The sequence below is a fragment of the Bactrocera latifrons genome, unplaced genomic scaffold, assembly GCF_001853355.1.
Source record: "Bactrocera latifrons isolate USDA-ARS-PBARC rearing strain unplaced genomic scaffold, ASM185335v1 scaffold_123, whole genome shotgun sequence".
Taxonomy (NCBI): Eukaryota; Metazoa; Arthropoda; class Insecta; order Diptera; family Tephritidae; genus Bactrocera; species Bactrocera latifrons.
In genome coordinates, this window is record NW_017534664.1 from 5,302 (window position 1) to 18,297 (window position 12,996).

At 38.3% G+C, this 12,996-nt stretch overlaps 2 protein-coding genes across 2 annotated transcripts in view; both read right to left on the bottom strand.

Moving 5' to 3' along the window:
* Positions 1 to 2,751, bottom strand: part of LOC108978496 (PDZ and LIM domain protein 7-like) — a gene marked incomplete at its 3' end in the record, with an annotated part of 6,147 nt that extends 3,396 nt beyond the window's left edge. The window contains 1 exon segment of the mRNA XM_018948816.1: positions 2,626 to 2,751.
* A 7,034-nt stretch (positions 2,752 to 9,785) lies between these two features.
* Positions 9,786 to 12,166, bottom strand: LOC108978515 (collagen alpha-1(I) chain). Its single transcript, XM_018948852.1, has one exon. It carries the CDS (start codon positions 11,991 to 11,993, stop codon positions 9,987 to 9,989), a length of 2,007 nt encoding a protein of 668 aa, XP_018804397.1. The 5' UTR covers positions 11,994 to 12,166; the 3' UTR covers positions 9,786 to 9,986.
* Between the last annotated feature and the right edge of the window lie 830 nt (positions 12,167 to 12,996).

Below are 12,996 nucleotides of genomic sequence, written 5' to 3' on the forward strand. Positions count from 1 at the left end.
AAATGAAGTACGGTTGAACCAAATGGATCACTGGCCAACATGGGTGGACACTCGAGTCACTTGAGAATTACAAGTTGTGACGGAAGTTATGTTAGGTGCAAAAACGTGAAATTAATTTATGTTTCAGCAAATCAAGAAATTGCTTCAACAAATTTCGTATAAAATAAAAAACAATTTATTGTAAAAACAAAAGAGTTTACTTCTGTCCACTTGTATTCAATAAAAAAAAGAGCAATCCATTCAGTAACCTCCTTGTAAATTTATTAGATTTGCTGCATGGTATTGCATATGTGCAATGTTAGGTAACTCTGTTGCTAGAAACACGACAAACATAAAATTTCAAATTTCTCATCTTATAATAGACCATATTAAAAATTTGATTAAAAAGAATTTTTATTCTCACGGAAATTAAATCATACAACGAAGGGTTAAGTTTCTTTTATTCATCTTAAAAAAGTAGGGAACCTCGAAATTACAAAAGTACTTATTGCTTATGACATCGTATGAGCTTTATGCCTAAGTAAAAGCACTATCAATCKCTCTTCCGCTTATGCTGTTCGTTTGCAGACTATAACTACATACATACACACACACATACTACGTGTGTATGTAMTCTATGCCTACGACAGAAACAGTTGACAGATTTATGACTTCCCCAAATAATATTAAAGATTAATACGAAATAGAACAAATGATAATTAGGTTTGCTGACTCTTTAGAGTAGATATTACCCTAAAAACCATTCTACTAACAGGGCAATTAAAAAATGGTAAGTCGTAGCCATAGTAAACCAATTTTTTTTAGCAAAATTCATTATTTTTATTCAACAAAGGTGAGACCTTGATTAGCCCTCCAGATTTTCGATATCATTTTTGTAGCGCGGTTTGTCCTTTGCTACAATGTATGTATGTACGTAGGTCTCAGTTTCTACGATCACCTCTTTATTTGTAGAAAAAGTTTTCTCAGAGGCATTTATTRGCAGATATGGAGAATACCAAGGAATATCAAGGATCTCCTAACTTGAATAATACCAAATTTTGTCATTACAGTTTGTAGCGTGRTCCTTGGATATCTGATATTATTTAACATTCCTTCATTGTACAAGACCGAAATGTGTGGATTTATTGTATTTGAAGCACAAATACTAGTGTACTACGTGTTGAAGGCTATTAAACTTATAGGTGTAAAAGAAATATTTTGTTTTCTACGTAGTAAAGTAGGTCTCATTAAAAATGCTTTATATGCGGGCATCTCTTAGATGTCAGCAACTTTATTATTCAACATAGCAACTTTATCAATATTAAACCATCTTTTCGTAGAGATCGGATATTCATGTGAGAGACAACGCCTTACAAAAACGATTGCTGGGATCAGATGTTGCATTCCTAACAAGATGAAGTACTTTATGTATAAAGTCCTGTAGTACACTAGCACTGTTCAGAAATGTTTGCAAACAAAACAGACGGTGTCTCGGAAGTAGAAAACAGTCTCAATGGGATGCTATTCTTTGGAATACCTAAAAAAAATAGGGCTTATAGTAGCAAGACAATGAACTGAAATGGAAACCCAGAAAGAGAAACAATTCTCTAGTCATCATTGAATACTTTCGCTATACTAAGGTCCCAAATATGTAATAAACGATTTGGCTTATAGTTTGCAAGGAAACATCAGAGAACCTATAAATACAATTATAATAAGWGTATTGTTCTCTAATTTTTTGATACAACGATCTGAATTTTGTACACGTCCTCTTATTCGAGCTGCAGAACTTAATCAAGCAGGTATGATCTTCTATAAGAGTGTACAGCTGCTGGCGTATGMCGATGATATTRATACCATTGAACCTCAACAACCGCGCCGTWAGTTCTGCGTTCTCCCGASAGGAAGCAAAGCAAAAGGGGTCTGAGAAGCAGAGGTAGAGGAAGACCTCCACTTCGATGGAAAGATCAGGTGSARAAAGACCTGGCTACACTTGGAGTCTCCAAATGGCGCCAAATAGYGAGAAGGAATAACRACTGGCGCGCTGTAGTTAGCTCGGCTCTAACCGGGTAAGCGGTGTCTATGCCAATAAAGAAGAAAATATCTAAGCCTTTGTTTTTTTTCCACAATCAAATTCATCGATATCTGCATACATGTATGTATATATGTATATGCACCTGTGGATGTATTTATGTATTCGCCCCCATTCGTTATGTCAACACATGTGGCGTCAGTGCCACAAAGTTGTTGTACTCAACACATTTTTGAATTACTAAAAACCGTTTAAGTGCCAAGTAAATATTTATTTATATGTGCAATGTATGTATGTATATATGTGCGTTGTGGTTGCAACTTGCCAACAAATTGCTCGCTACTACGACATGCAACCGTGTGTATGACTCGTAGATTTTGAACGAATATGAGTGTGCTCAATTTTTCATGCAAACGAGCAGCAGAACACACTTCATATGAGGACACGAATTTTGAGTGATTTTCACTTGCAACCGGCATACTAGCCATACATTTACATATTTATTGTMGTCGTGTTAATTTAGTTTATTTATGCGCCKTCATTTTGAATTRTACACTGTTTCTTTTAAGGAGCTTGTGTGTTATATAATGAATTACGCTTATGTTGCACAATACATTTTATGCAGTGCGAATTTGAGCCGATTGCTTATCAATGATTTATAGCAAGTTATGTATCTTGATTTTTGCATTTCTTTTCGCCTTCGGACACATAATACACAGAACAAATACGCTTTTGCTGCTGCCGCAATATAAATATTACATTTTTCCACTAATTTGCTTGACAAATGCGACAACATTTATTGCTGATTTTATTTCTGTACTTCGCTGCTGCCACTTCACTGCCACACGCGACTGCAATTCGCCAACTGAAAATGGCTCACTTCAGCAATTTGTAGCAGCTCCACCATATGCTGCGCTGCGCCACTGCCGCAATAGATAAATACAAGAGCAGCACATCAGTCAATTTGTTGTTCTTAATCACATACACAAACACACACACACACATACATACAAACAAATGCTCGCTTAGATAGCTTTTTGGTTATTTTATTTATGCTGTTACTTCATCGGCTCCAACAGTAATGTGTTTGTGTGTTTGCGCGCGCGTTTGTGTTGCCAAATGGCTTTGCGCCACTTTCGACGACTTCATCATCTTCTACGTGTGCTCTGTTAACGCGGCAACTAATTCCCGCGTGCGCTCATAAAAAACCAAAACATAAAAACATACACAAAAACTATATACATATAAGTATGTATATATATCCGAAAAGGGTGTTTTTTCAGAAATGTGGTCTTCAAGAGAAAACCAAACRCATATAATTCAATGTTATGACCAAAAATGCTTTATTATGAAGATAAGGGTTTGCTGTTGTTTAAAACTTRCTTCAGTCAAGTAACCGCCACCGGTTCGACTGAATTCTACCCTAGAGACCCAATTTTCGATCATTTTTTACAGCGATTGGAGCCGTGRGTAAGCAATAACGCGCTGAATATTCTCTTCCAAAGCGACAATCGCACAAAAAAATAATCCAACTTTGTTAAATGGTTCGAATAAATTCTAGCCTAGAGACCAATGCGACGCGTTCCGAGCATTTTTCAAGCCTTCTTGCTATAAGTCAGTGTGCACCCATCGCAACCAGCATATCGCTACACTTAGCGATAGTCAAGCGGYAGTAAAGATGATCTCAGCGTATGAGGTTAAATCGCTTTTAGTGGAAGAGCGTATAGGAAGACTGAATCGAGTAWCAGTTTTCAACATATGTATCTAATCTGGGTGCTGGGCATAAAGAGGTAGCCGACAATAAAAGCTGGTCAAAGAAGTAACCGGCTCTGTGGTACCGTCCAGGATTATGGGGCCAGAACTATACATTGTGGTGGGGTTCCACACTATACTTGTCGCGCCCTGTACAGGGCACTTCATGGTCTCTTGGGCAAACTACCAATTTGGCAACATGGAACAGGAAACTCCAGAATACCTGATTCTGGATTGCGCCAAAATTTGCAGAAGCAGACTCTATACCCTAGGTTCCATACGCGAGGACAAGGATCACATCACCTCAGTCGCAGGCTACTGGAATTGTTCAGAATGCTGAACCTTTATGACCATATGTGATAAAGTAGAGGGCACAATATACCACAGGTCGCAATGCAAAGCTTTCATTATTAAATCTATCTACTTATCATCACTCCCAATGCCTTTTATTTGTTTATTACGGTATCTAAAAAAAAGTGAGCCTCATGGTTGAACAAAATTTTATTGTGAAAATCGGAGTCTGTGGCAACGCCGTTTTGGACTCATTCACAGAAAGTGGGRCATGTTTGATAATATTTTAAGACCTCAAACTAAAATCCTTCCGCAAAATCTTCCAAAAAGTGTATGGGTCAATCTCCAATTATTGCGCGCGATGGCGAATAGATGGGTCTACTTGGATTCATTCGGTTCTTCTTCGATACTCTGCCCCACAGCAGCAATAGCTTATTCGGTAAATACGACATTGGTATTGCACCATTGAAAATCACAAATCTTAAAAAAAAACACCCATTATACATGTATTCAAACATCTTTACAAAAACACCGCGTTCCGCCACAACATTTCCACATTTCTCTTCTATCTATTTATGCAATACCGTTGCGCCATCTCGCGCTCTTCTAGCGTCCAAACACAATTTCGGCGTTCCATTATTATGCTTGCTTCGAGCTATTCTTGTGCTTTCGCCTGACTAATTTGGCTGAACACAACACGCAAGGGCCAATGGTTTGCCTTTTGGGATAGGTCCATCAATTTGTTTACTCGCAAATGCTTGGCTGAAAGCTAGCTACTAGCTGCTGCCGYTGGCAATTCAAAGCACATTGTAGTATGCATAAAACATTTGTATAAATATAAGTTTGTATGGAATATGTGTTGGTGTGTGTGTGTGTGTGTGCGTATATACTTCATTGTTGCTTATTTTCGTTAGATTCCAAGTGCATACAATGTTGCGTAGAATTCTCAACAGCATGCGGTGAATGAACGCGAGCATATGTAACCACAGCTATAYATTATTTTTCTTTGGCACAGTAGATAAGAAAAGTTTTCAGACAAAAATTATACATATGTATATATGTACTTGGTTTGCAAACACACGCTGATGTTATCAATTTTAGTTTAAGTTTGAAAAAATAAAAGAAAAATTTTTTTGGCTCACAAAACGCCTAAATTCAAAATGGGGTTAAGTAAATGCAAAGAGTACGTAAGTAAGTAAGTAGACTCCTTCTAGCTAGACATTATTTAACCAGCAATTTTTCAACTAACTAGCCTCCTCATTCGACTCGAATTACTGTCTTGCACACAAAAAGTTCGAGAATATCTCCACTCAGCTCTTTATATTCTCTATGAAAGCATCTAATACCCCTCTGCATATGGTCCGACAACTTTGAAACAGGGTTTTTCCCGCTCGTGCTGTCAGATAACTTTGACGCTAATTAACTGCCTCCATGCCACCCAAGCAGAATCTGCACAATTGTTATATTCACTCAACTTTCTATCGACGACTGACTTTTTCATCGTTAGAAACAAAAAGAAATTGCCGAATCTGAAAGTAATTCGCCAATTGGKACCGTTTCTTCTGCAATCCGATGTCTGGTTGGGCCAATAATTCGATAGAGAACAGCCTTGTAGCTCTTCTTCTCTACATCAAATATCTGATGATCTCATCTTATAAATAGTGGTTAACACCATTCCCACTTAAACGACAGATTTAAACTGCTTCACCGGGTGAAGTACGCTGTATCACCAAAGACTGCTATGCAGAGGTGTCATACACAGAAAACTTTATCATATCGAAAAATTCACGCAAGATAAGTCTTTTGGGATAATTACTACCCCAGCTAATTCACACACTTTTGATCAACGGTCTACCAAAATGAGATAATGGACTATTGTCATGTTATCCTGCTTGTGGCCGTTTTTGGAGCACATAAGAGTGGCTCATCTAAAAGCGACCAGCTTGAAACTTGTTAAATAAATTTTTGAAGTGAAGCAAAGAAGTCACATAATGAAGCACAGAAGCGCTCTATGATTACAGCACGCAGGTTTTCAAAACAAACATCGATCCGTCGAGCGATGCGTTGTCGCTTGGGCAGATCGAGCAGCTACAGTTCTTGCACAACCTGCATTTTGTATGCTTTCAGTTTAAGATCTAAACATAAAATGCGTAAAGTCGTTCCATTCGTCCGAGTTGCTGCGAACGACGTCGAATCSACTMTCAAGATTATCGTGWACACTCTCAGCTTCGACTGCAATAYTTTCTTCGTMCTGGRYGTGGTCTAATATTATCTAATAATGAATGCTGACTCTCAAGATGGKTGATGGTTTTGCGAAATATATAATATGATCATCAGGCCGATTATATTGACCACAAGTTGAGCGAAGCGCACGAARCCCYTTTTTTCTAGAATGTATATTTTCGTAATAAAGTTGAACGTTTTGTAAACGTTGTTCAGGCGTAAATCTTTCCMTGTTGAAATKCCAAAAAATACTGAACAAAAATAACATGACATCTTGACATGACTCACACGTGATCAGTCAAAACAAAGGCTATAGAGAGTAGTTCTACTGGATCACCCGTTAATATTATATATATGGATTTTGTGATACTGTAATTATACGATTTTATTTTACGGAAACGAATTATGTTATATATAGTATATTTCAAACTGATAAGACAAATTAAATATTTTCAAAATTTGCTCTCTTAAAGTAACTGCTATCAACTTTTTAGACAGATTTCTTACTTGCAATATATTTATTAAGATGAGTTGATAAGATTGATTTATAACCCAAACAAATCAGTTAATATTAATAATATAATTTATATAAACGGTTAATGTATAAAAAGTCTGTTTATTTACGTAAATAAGTACATATATTCCACATATTATATATAAGTATAGTATATATATATAGGTTGAAGAACTTTTCCTGAAATCATGTAGCTTCTTCAACATACAAAAGTGAGAAGAACGCATAAGTAAAGTATTTGAATAAAGGACATCTAACTCCGTTCTCCAATATTGCCTTCCCTGCCAAAGAAGAGTGGGAAAGAAGCGAGGTAGAAGGACGTAGAGCTAAGCATATATATGGCTCCAAACTAAAAAACAGTGTGGGAGAAGATATCTTCTCTGCTTAACTAGATACGAAAATCTCCTTCTTTCTACAAGACCACTGCACTAGTTCCAAGCGGAGATCACAGCAATTAARGAAAGACTTCTTGTTCTGACAAGGAGTGTGCTCACAACAAGGAATATACAGATATATATATACAGACATACAGGTAAACATGCGGCTTTGAGATTACTAAAGTCTATTAAGGTTTTGTATAACTTAGTGTCATATTTCACGATAAACCTGCATTCCAGGACATAGTGATATCCCAAGGAACTTTGAAGCGGATGAACTAGTCAGAACGGACACCATCCTATAATTAAAGTTAAGAAAAAAGATAACTTTCTTCCTTCTGACAACTTGAAGATATTTTATAGACAAATATGTTAAAAGTTTAGCTGAGTCTCGGTGGAGTAAGTCCGACAGTACGTATGAATGATATATATGGCGCACATGCGAACTATGAAAATTTCAAAGGAATGGCATACTCTAAGAACTCTAGTAGGGAGTAGCAGATCACTGTGAAAAATGCAGACATACCAATAAGCTAGAAACACCTTATACCGACTGTTGTAGAAGAAAAGAAAACTGCCAAACATCATCTATGAGATTGTAATATTTTATATAGGAAAATATTCGCAACTATTGGTCGAGGGTTTCTAGACGACGTCTCGGAGGAGCGTCATCAAMAGGACGGGATGGTTCCAAGAAGAGCCAATAGATTGAGGAGACTTCAGTTCCGTTGGTAACACAATGGGCCTTCTGAACACTTAGGTGCGTCATGAGACAGCCACTTTACCTACCTAACTAACATAAGGCGTGCCTTGTAAGCATACACTTACATATATCGAGACAATGTTCAAACACATACATATCTACAAGTCAGCTCAATCAGAGATTGGAAGTTTTCCAGGCTTAGCGGATATGTAACTATCATGCGTGTCCTTCGCCAGTTACCAGTCGATATGCTCGTACCAGTCATCGGAAATTGGATTAAAYGGATGGAAGATGTGAGACGTAGCCACGACCCACATTTGAAAKWGATAAACTTCAAAAAAATAAATGTYAAAAAAATTCTTWCGAATGATAACAAACGTTCTCCACTAAGTTTGAACTTTCTGTGGGGATGGATCACCCTTTATATAGTTATATACATATACATATATAAATGWTGATGATGAAAAGATGAGTTCAAATTCGGGTTACTGCATGTCTGTCCAGCCGCCTGTGCAAGCTGTAACGAGAGTACAAATTAAGATATCTTGATAATACTTGGTACACATTTTCCTTGGCTAAAAGTAAGGTGGAGCTCTTAGATGGGCGTAAACGGATCACTGGCACAGCCACAAAGGCCACAAAAGACCAAACTCTATAAGTCAGTCATTATTCCCGTCCTGCTATATGGTGCAGAGACATGGACGGATGACAACATCTGATGAGTCARCGTTAAAAGTTTAAGAGAGAAAGGTTCGCATTGGCCACGACCCAYATCCCATTTTATGAAACGATGAGCTGTATGAGACATACGATGACATTGACATATGTAGATCAGCGAATTAAAAGACACTGTCTAGGTCATGTCGTCCAAATGGACAAAAACAYTCCAGCTCTAAAATTATTCAATGCAGAACCCGCCAGAGGAAACAGACGAAGAGGAAGACCGCAACTCCGTTGGATATACCACTCGGAGAAGGACCTGGCTTCGATTGGAATTTCCAATTAGCGCCACCTTGCGAAAAGGAAAAACGACTGCCGCGCTATTGTTAACTCGGCTATAACCATGTAAGCGGTGTTTAAGCCAATAAAGAAGACGAAGAATAATATGAGTCTTTACCGTAATGAACTGTAAAAAACAGAAGTGGCAGTTAATTAACATCATAGATTTCATTAATTCTTACTTCACTAGTACAACATATTCTTAAACAGCAACGCTAATATTTTGTTTACGAAATTGCCTTATCTAACATAATTTCCAAGAAATCGCAATTACATTTATTTGGCATTTTGTTTTTTGTATGTAAAAAAAAAGAAATCAGTGCACCCGGCACACATTTGCCGAATAATAAATACTCCATCGCAATCTGAAAAAATTACAAAAAATATTTTGTTGATAGCAAACGACACTAGGGTAGCCATTATGAGTCACAAGACTGTAAAACCGCAAAAGTAAGTGAGAGCGTCGCTCCGCCGTTGACAACAACATACAAGTATTAATAGTCTTTTAATTCATTATTGTTTATTGGCCCAAAGAGCCGTACCGCTCAAAAGCCCGTCACCATGTCACTTGGATTAAATATTTAACGCTTACCAACTGACGTGACCAGTGGTGGTTATCAACAAAAGCAACAGCAACCAAACTCATGGTTCAGCAAGAAAATGCCTCAGAATCAACTGTTGGCGGGCGTCTACAAGCAATACGAGCAAGCAAAGATAACCCTAAGGCGTGAATACATACATATGTACAAGTAGTACAAGTGTAACTAGGCGAAGCTCCGAGTCAGTTGGAACTCGCGCATTTAGTCAAGCCGACAATTGCCGGCAGCGCTGATAAGAAGCCTCCATGCGCGTTGAGATATTTATACAACAGTTTTTGCAACAACATAACAAAGGTTAATATAAACAAACTGCAAATTATCTGTTATGTTCGTTTTTGTAGTACAACAAATTAGTTTAATAACATATGTACATAATTTATTATTTAAAGACATATTAACACGAAACTTAAAGAATACAGCATCAAATTGTTGTATATTATTTTTAAGGCGCAGTAAATCATTTGGGTAGTGGCTCAGTCGCTCGCTCCCAAGTTGTTTAACACATCTCGGTGAAAACCTAGTCATCTTCCTCGCTTTCTTCAGATTCGGCCTTAGGAATTCCTTGTTTACYATTTGGGCGCTCGTTCGAAATTTGTTGGGAATCGTCTGCACTATCAGCTACTGCATCATTTTCTTCACTTGTGTTGTCTTCTGCACTTTGTTTGGAACTCTCTCCTGATCCTTTTGCGATTTYAGTTTGCTCTACACTCTCTAATGATCGTTTACGTCTGTCTTCAATATAGGTCGTTTCGTTGGCTTCATCCGAATTCGCATCCATTACTTCACATCCCTGCACGTAATCTTCTAATGAGGAATCCTTTTCTAATTCCAATACTTCATTGGACTCTCTGTTTTCTTCGGAGTTCAAACTGAAGTTCAGCACGTCGTTCAAATCTTCATTACTCTTAGGTTCAATTTTCTTGTCTCCTTTTCGTTTTAAACGCCGAATGTCCAGCTTGTTTGCTCCACTAACTTTTGCTTTAGCTTTTTCTTTGGATGAATCTTCTTYTGATGAGCTGTCGTCAGTTTTTCGTTTCCTACGATCTCCGTCTGAACCTCTGGCGCCTTTACCACCACTTTCACCCGGTGCACCTTTTTTGCCTTTTTCCTCGGATGAATCTTCTTCTGATGAACTATCGTCAGTTTTGCGTTTTCGACGCGCTCCATCTGATCCTATTGGACCATGGCCGTCGCCCGCACCTGGCTTAACTTTCTCCTCGGATGAATCTTCTTCTGATGAAATGAAATTTTTGGTCGATTCTTCTTCTGCTGAAACGGTGTMTGTAGTCGATTCCTCTTCTGATGAATTTTTAGTCGAATCTGCTACAGAAAAGCTATCATCAACTTCGCGTTTTCGACGAGCGCCTTCAGAACCTTTGATACCTGCACTCGATGCACCTTCTTTCCCCTTCTCCTCGGATGAATCTTCTTCTGATGAGCTATCATCAGCTTTGCGTTTCCTACGAGCTCCGTCTGAACCTTTAGCTCCTTCGCTACCGTTGACACCTGGTGCACCTGCTTTACCTTTCTCCTCGGATGAATCTTCTTCTGAAGAACTATCGTCAGTTTTGCGTTTTCGACGCGCTCCATCTGATCCCTTTTCTCCGTCRCCACCGCTAGCACCCGGTGCACCTTTTTTACCTTTTTCCTCGGAAGAGTCCTCTTCTGATGAACTATCGTCAGTTTTGCGTTTTCGACGCGCTCCATCTGATCCTATTGGACCATGGCCATCACTCGCACCTGGCTTGACTTTTTCCTCGGATGAATCTTCTTCTGATAAAATAGAATTTGTGACCGATTCCTCTTCTGATGAAATAGTATTTGTAGTCGATTCTTCTTCTAATGAATCTATAGACGAATCTTCTTCTGATGAACTATGATCGGTTTTTCGTTTCCTACGAGCTCYGTCTGCGCCTTTAGCTCCTTCGGTATCACTCGCGCCACTTGCACCTGGCCTACCTTTCTCCTCAGATGAATCTTCTTCAGATGAACTATCGTCAGATTTTCGCTTTCTGCGCGCTCCGTCTGAACTTTTAGCGATTTGCTCGCTTTTTGCGGGCCCTCCTGACTTGGCCTTCTCTTCGGATGAATCCTCCTCAGATGTACTATCGGCAGCTTTGCGTTTTCTACGTAATTCCGATGCTAAMACATCACTGACTGCCAACTCGGAGGAATCCTCTTGTGATGAGCCTTTCTTGTCAATTTGCTGACGCTTCCTTCGAAGTTCACTATTATAAGATTTTTCAAGTTGATAATAACGCTCGTAAGCATCTTCACTAACAAATTCGTTACTATCTTTATTGTGTTTGTGGTGTTTGCACAAGTCTACGTCGGGTATTGAGTCAGCGGAACGCTTTTCAAGTAACTTCGTATCTTCYAGTGTCTCGTCCGATYCTGCRTCATTCGCGTCAACTTCTTCAACTGAAAGAGAAGTGGAGTCGTCCTTATCCTTGACAGGCAGCGGTACCGCAGTGTTTAACGCGACCGCCAACAGCAGCAACGCCACCGACGGAAGTAAGCGCATCTCGAATACACTCTTCAACAGGCAATTTTATTGTCAAACCAAATCCTTTACGACTTAATTCAAGTGATTTGAAATGTTGTTCGGGTTACTCGATAAATTATTGGATTTGTTCTTGTCGCAAAACCGTTTCGTTGCAAGCGCGTTTTTGCACTGATTGCAATGCTTTTGTGTCAGTCTAATTAAGGCTATCAGTTCGGACAGCAATCAGTAGCAGCGCTCATACTGGCGACTTAATCAGTGCTTTAGTTTYACAGTCTGGCAAATAAAAAGCTTTTCATATGCTTACAAGTGCAAGTGTAGTTGCTTTTTAAATTTTTGTCGGACGTCAAGCTTGTCATACTCAACTGACAACGTTCTGTTAGTTTCTGATGAATTAATTCCCACAGAGGACGTAGTGATAAGAAACAATCTTTTGGTTTGGTTGTTTTTGTCATGGTGCGTAAACTGAAGATAAACCACTTACGATATAATAAAGTTTGCTCTCTACCAAGGGAAGGAAGYGTAACATGCGTGGTCGAAATGGAATGAAAAGTACGTATGTATGTGTAGATATTATGAGATATCTATAATAATTATTTTCATGAGATCATATAAAATAAACATTTGTCCCTAGTAGATATTTGCTAATAAATCTCAAACTTAATTCGGTTCATCACTCAGTATACAACAATTATAATCTTACTGTAGCCAAATTATCTACTAAATAGATTAAAGACAATAAAGAAAGTGTATTTATGCAAAATAATACACCAGATAAGCTTCTGAATTCTGGAATAAGCAGCTATGTGATGATTTAATTCTCAACAGTGTTCTTAATTACTAACGAGTCAACAATTCTTTCACCAACGAGTTTTTGTTTAAAATAATCAGACCGAAAATTGAGACATCGTTTCGAGGAAATTGCTTCAACAATAAAGTAACCATTACCGAAATGTTCCCGAATTTTAAGAGAACCAAAAAACTATTCTGGACCATCAGACTATACATACTCCTGGGATCCTAA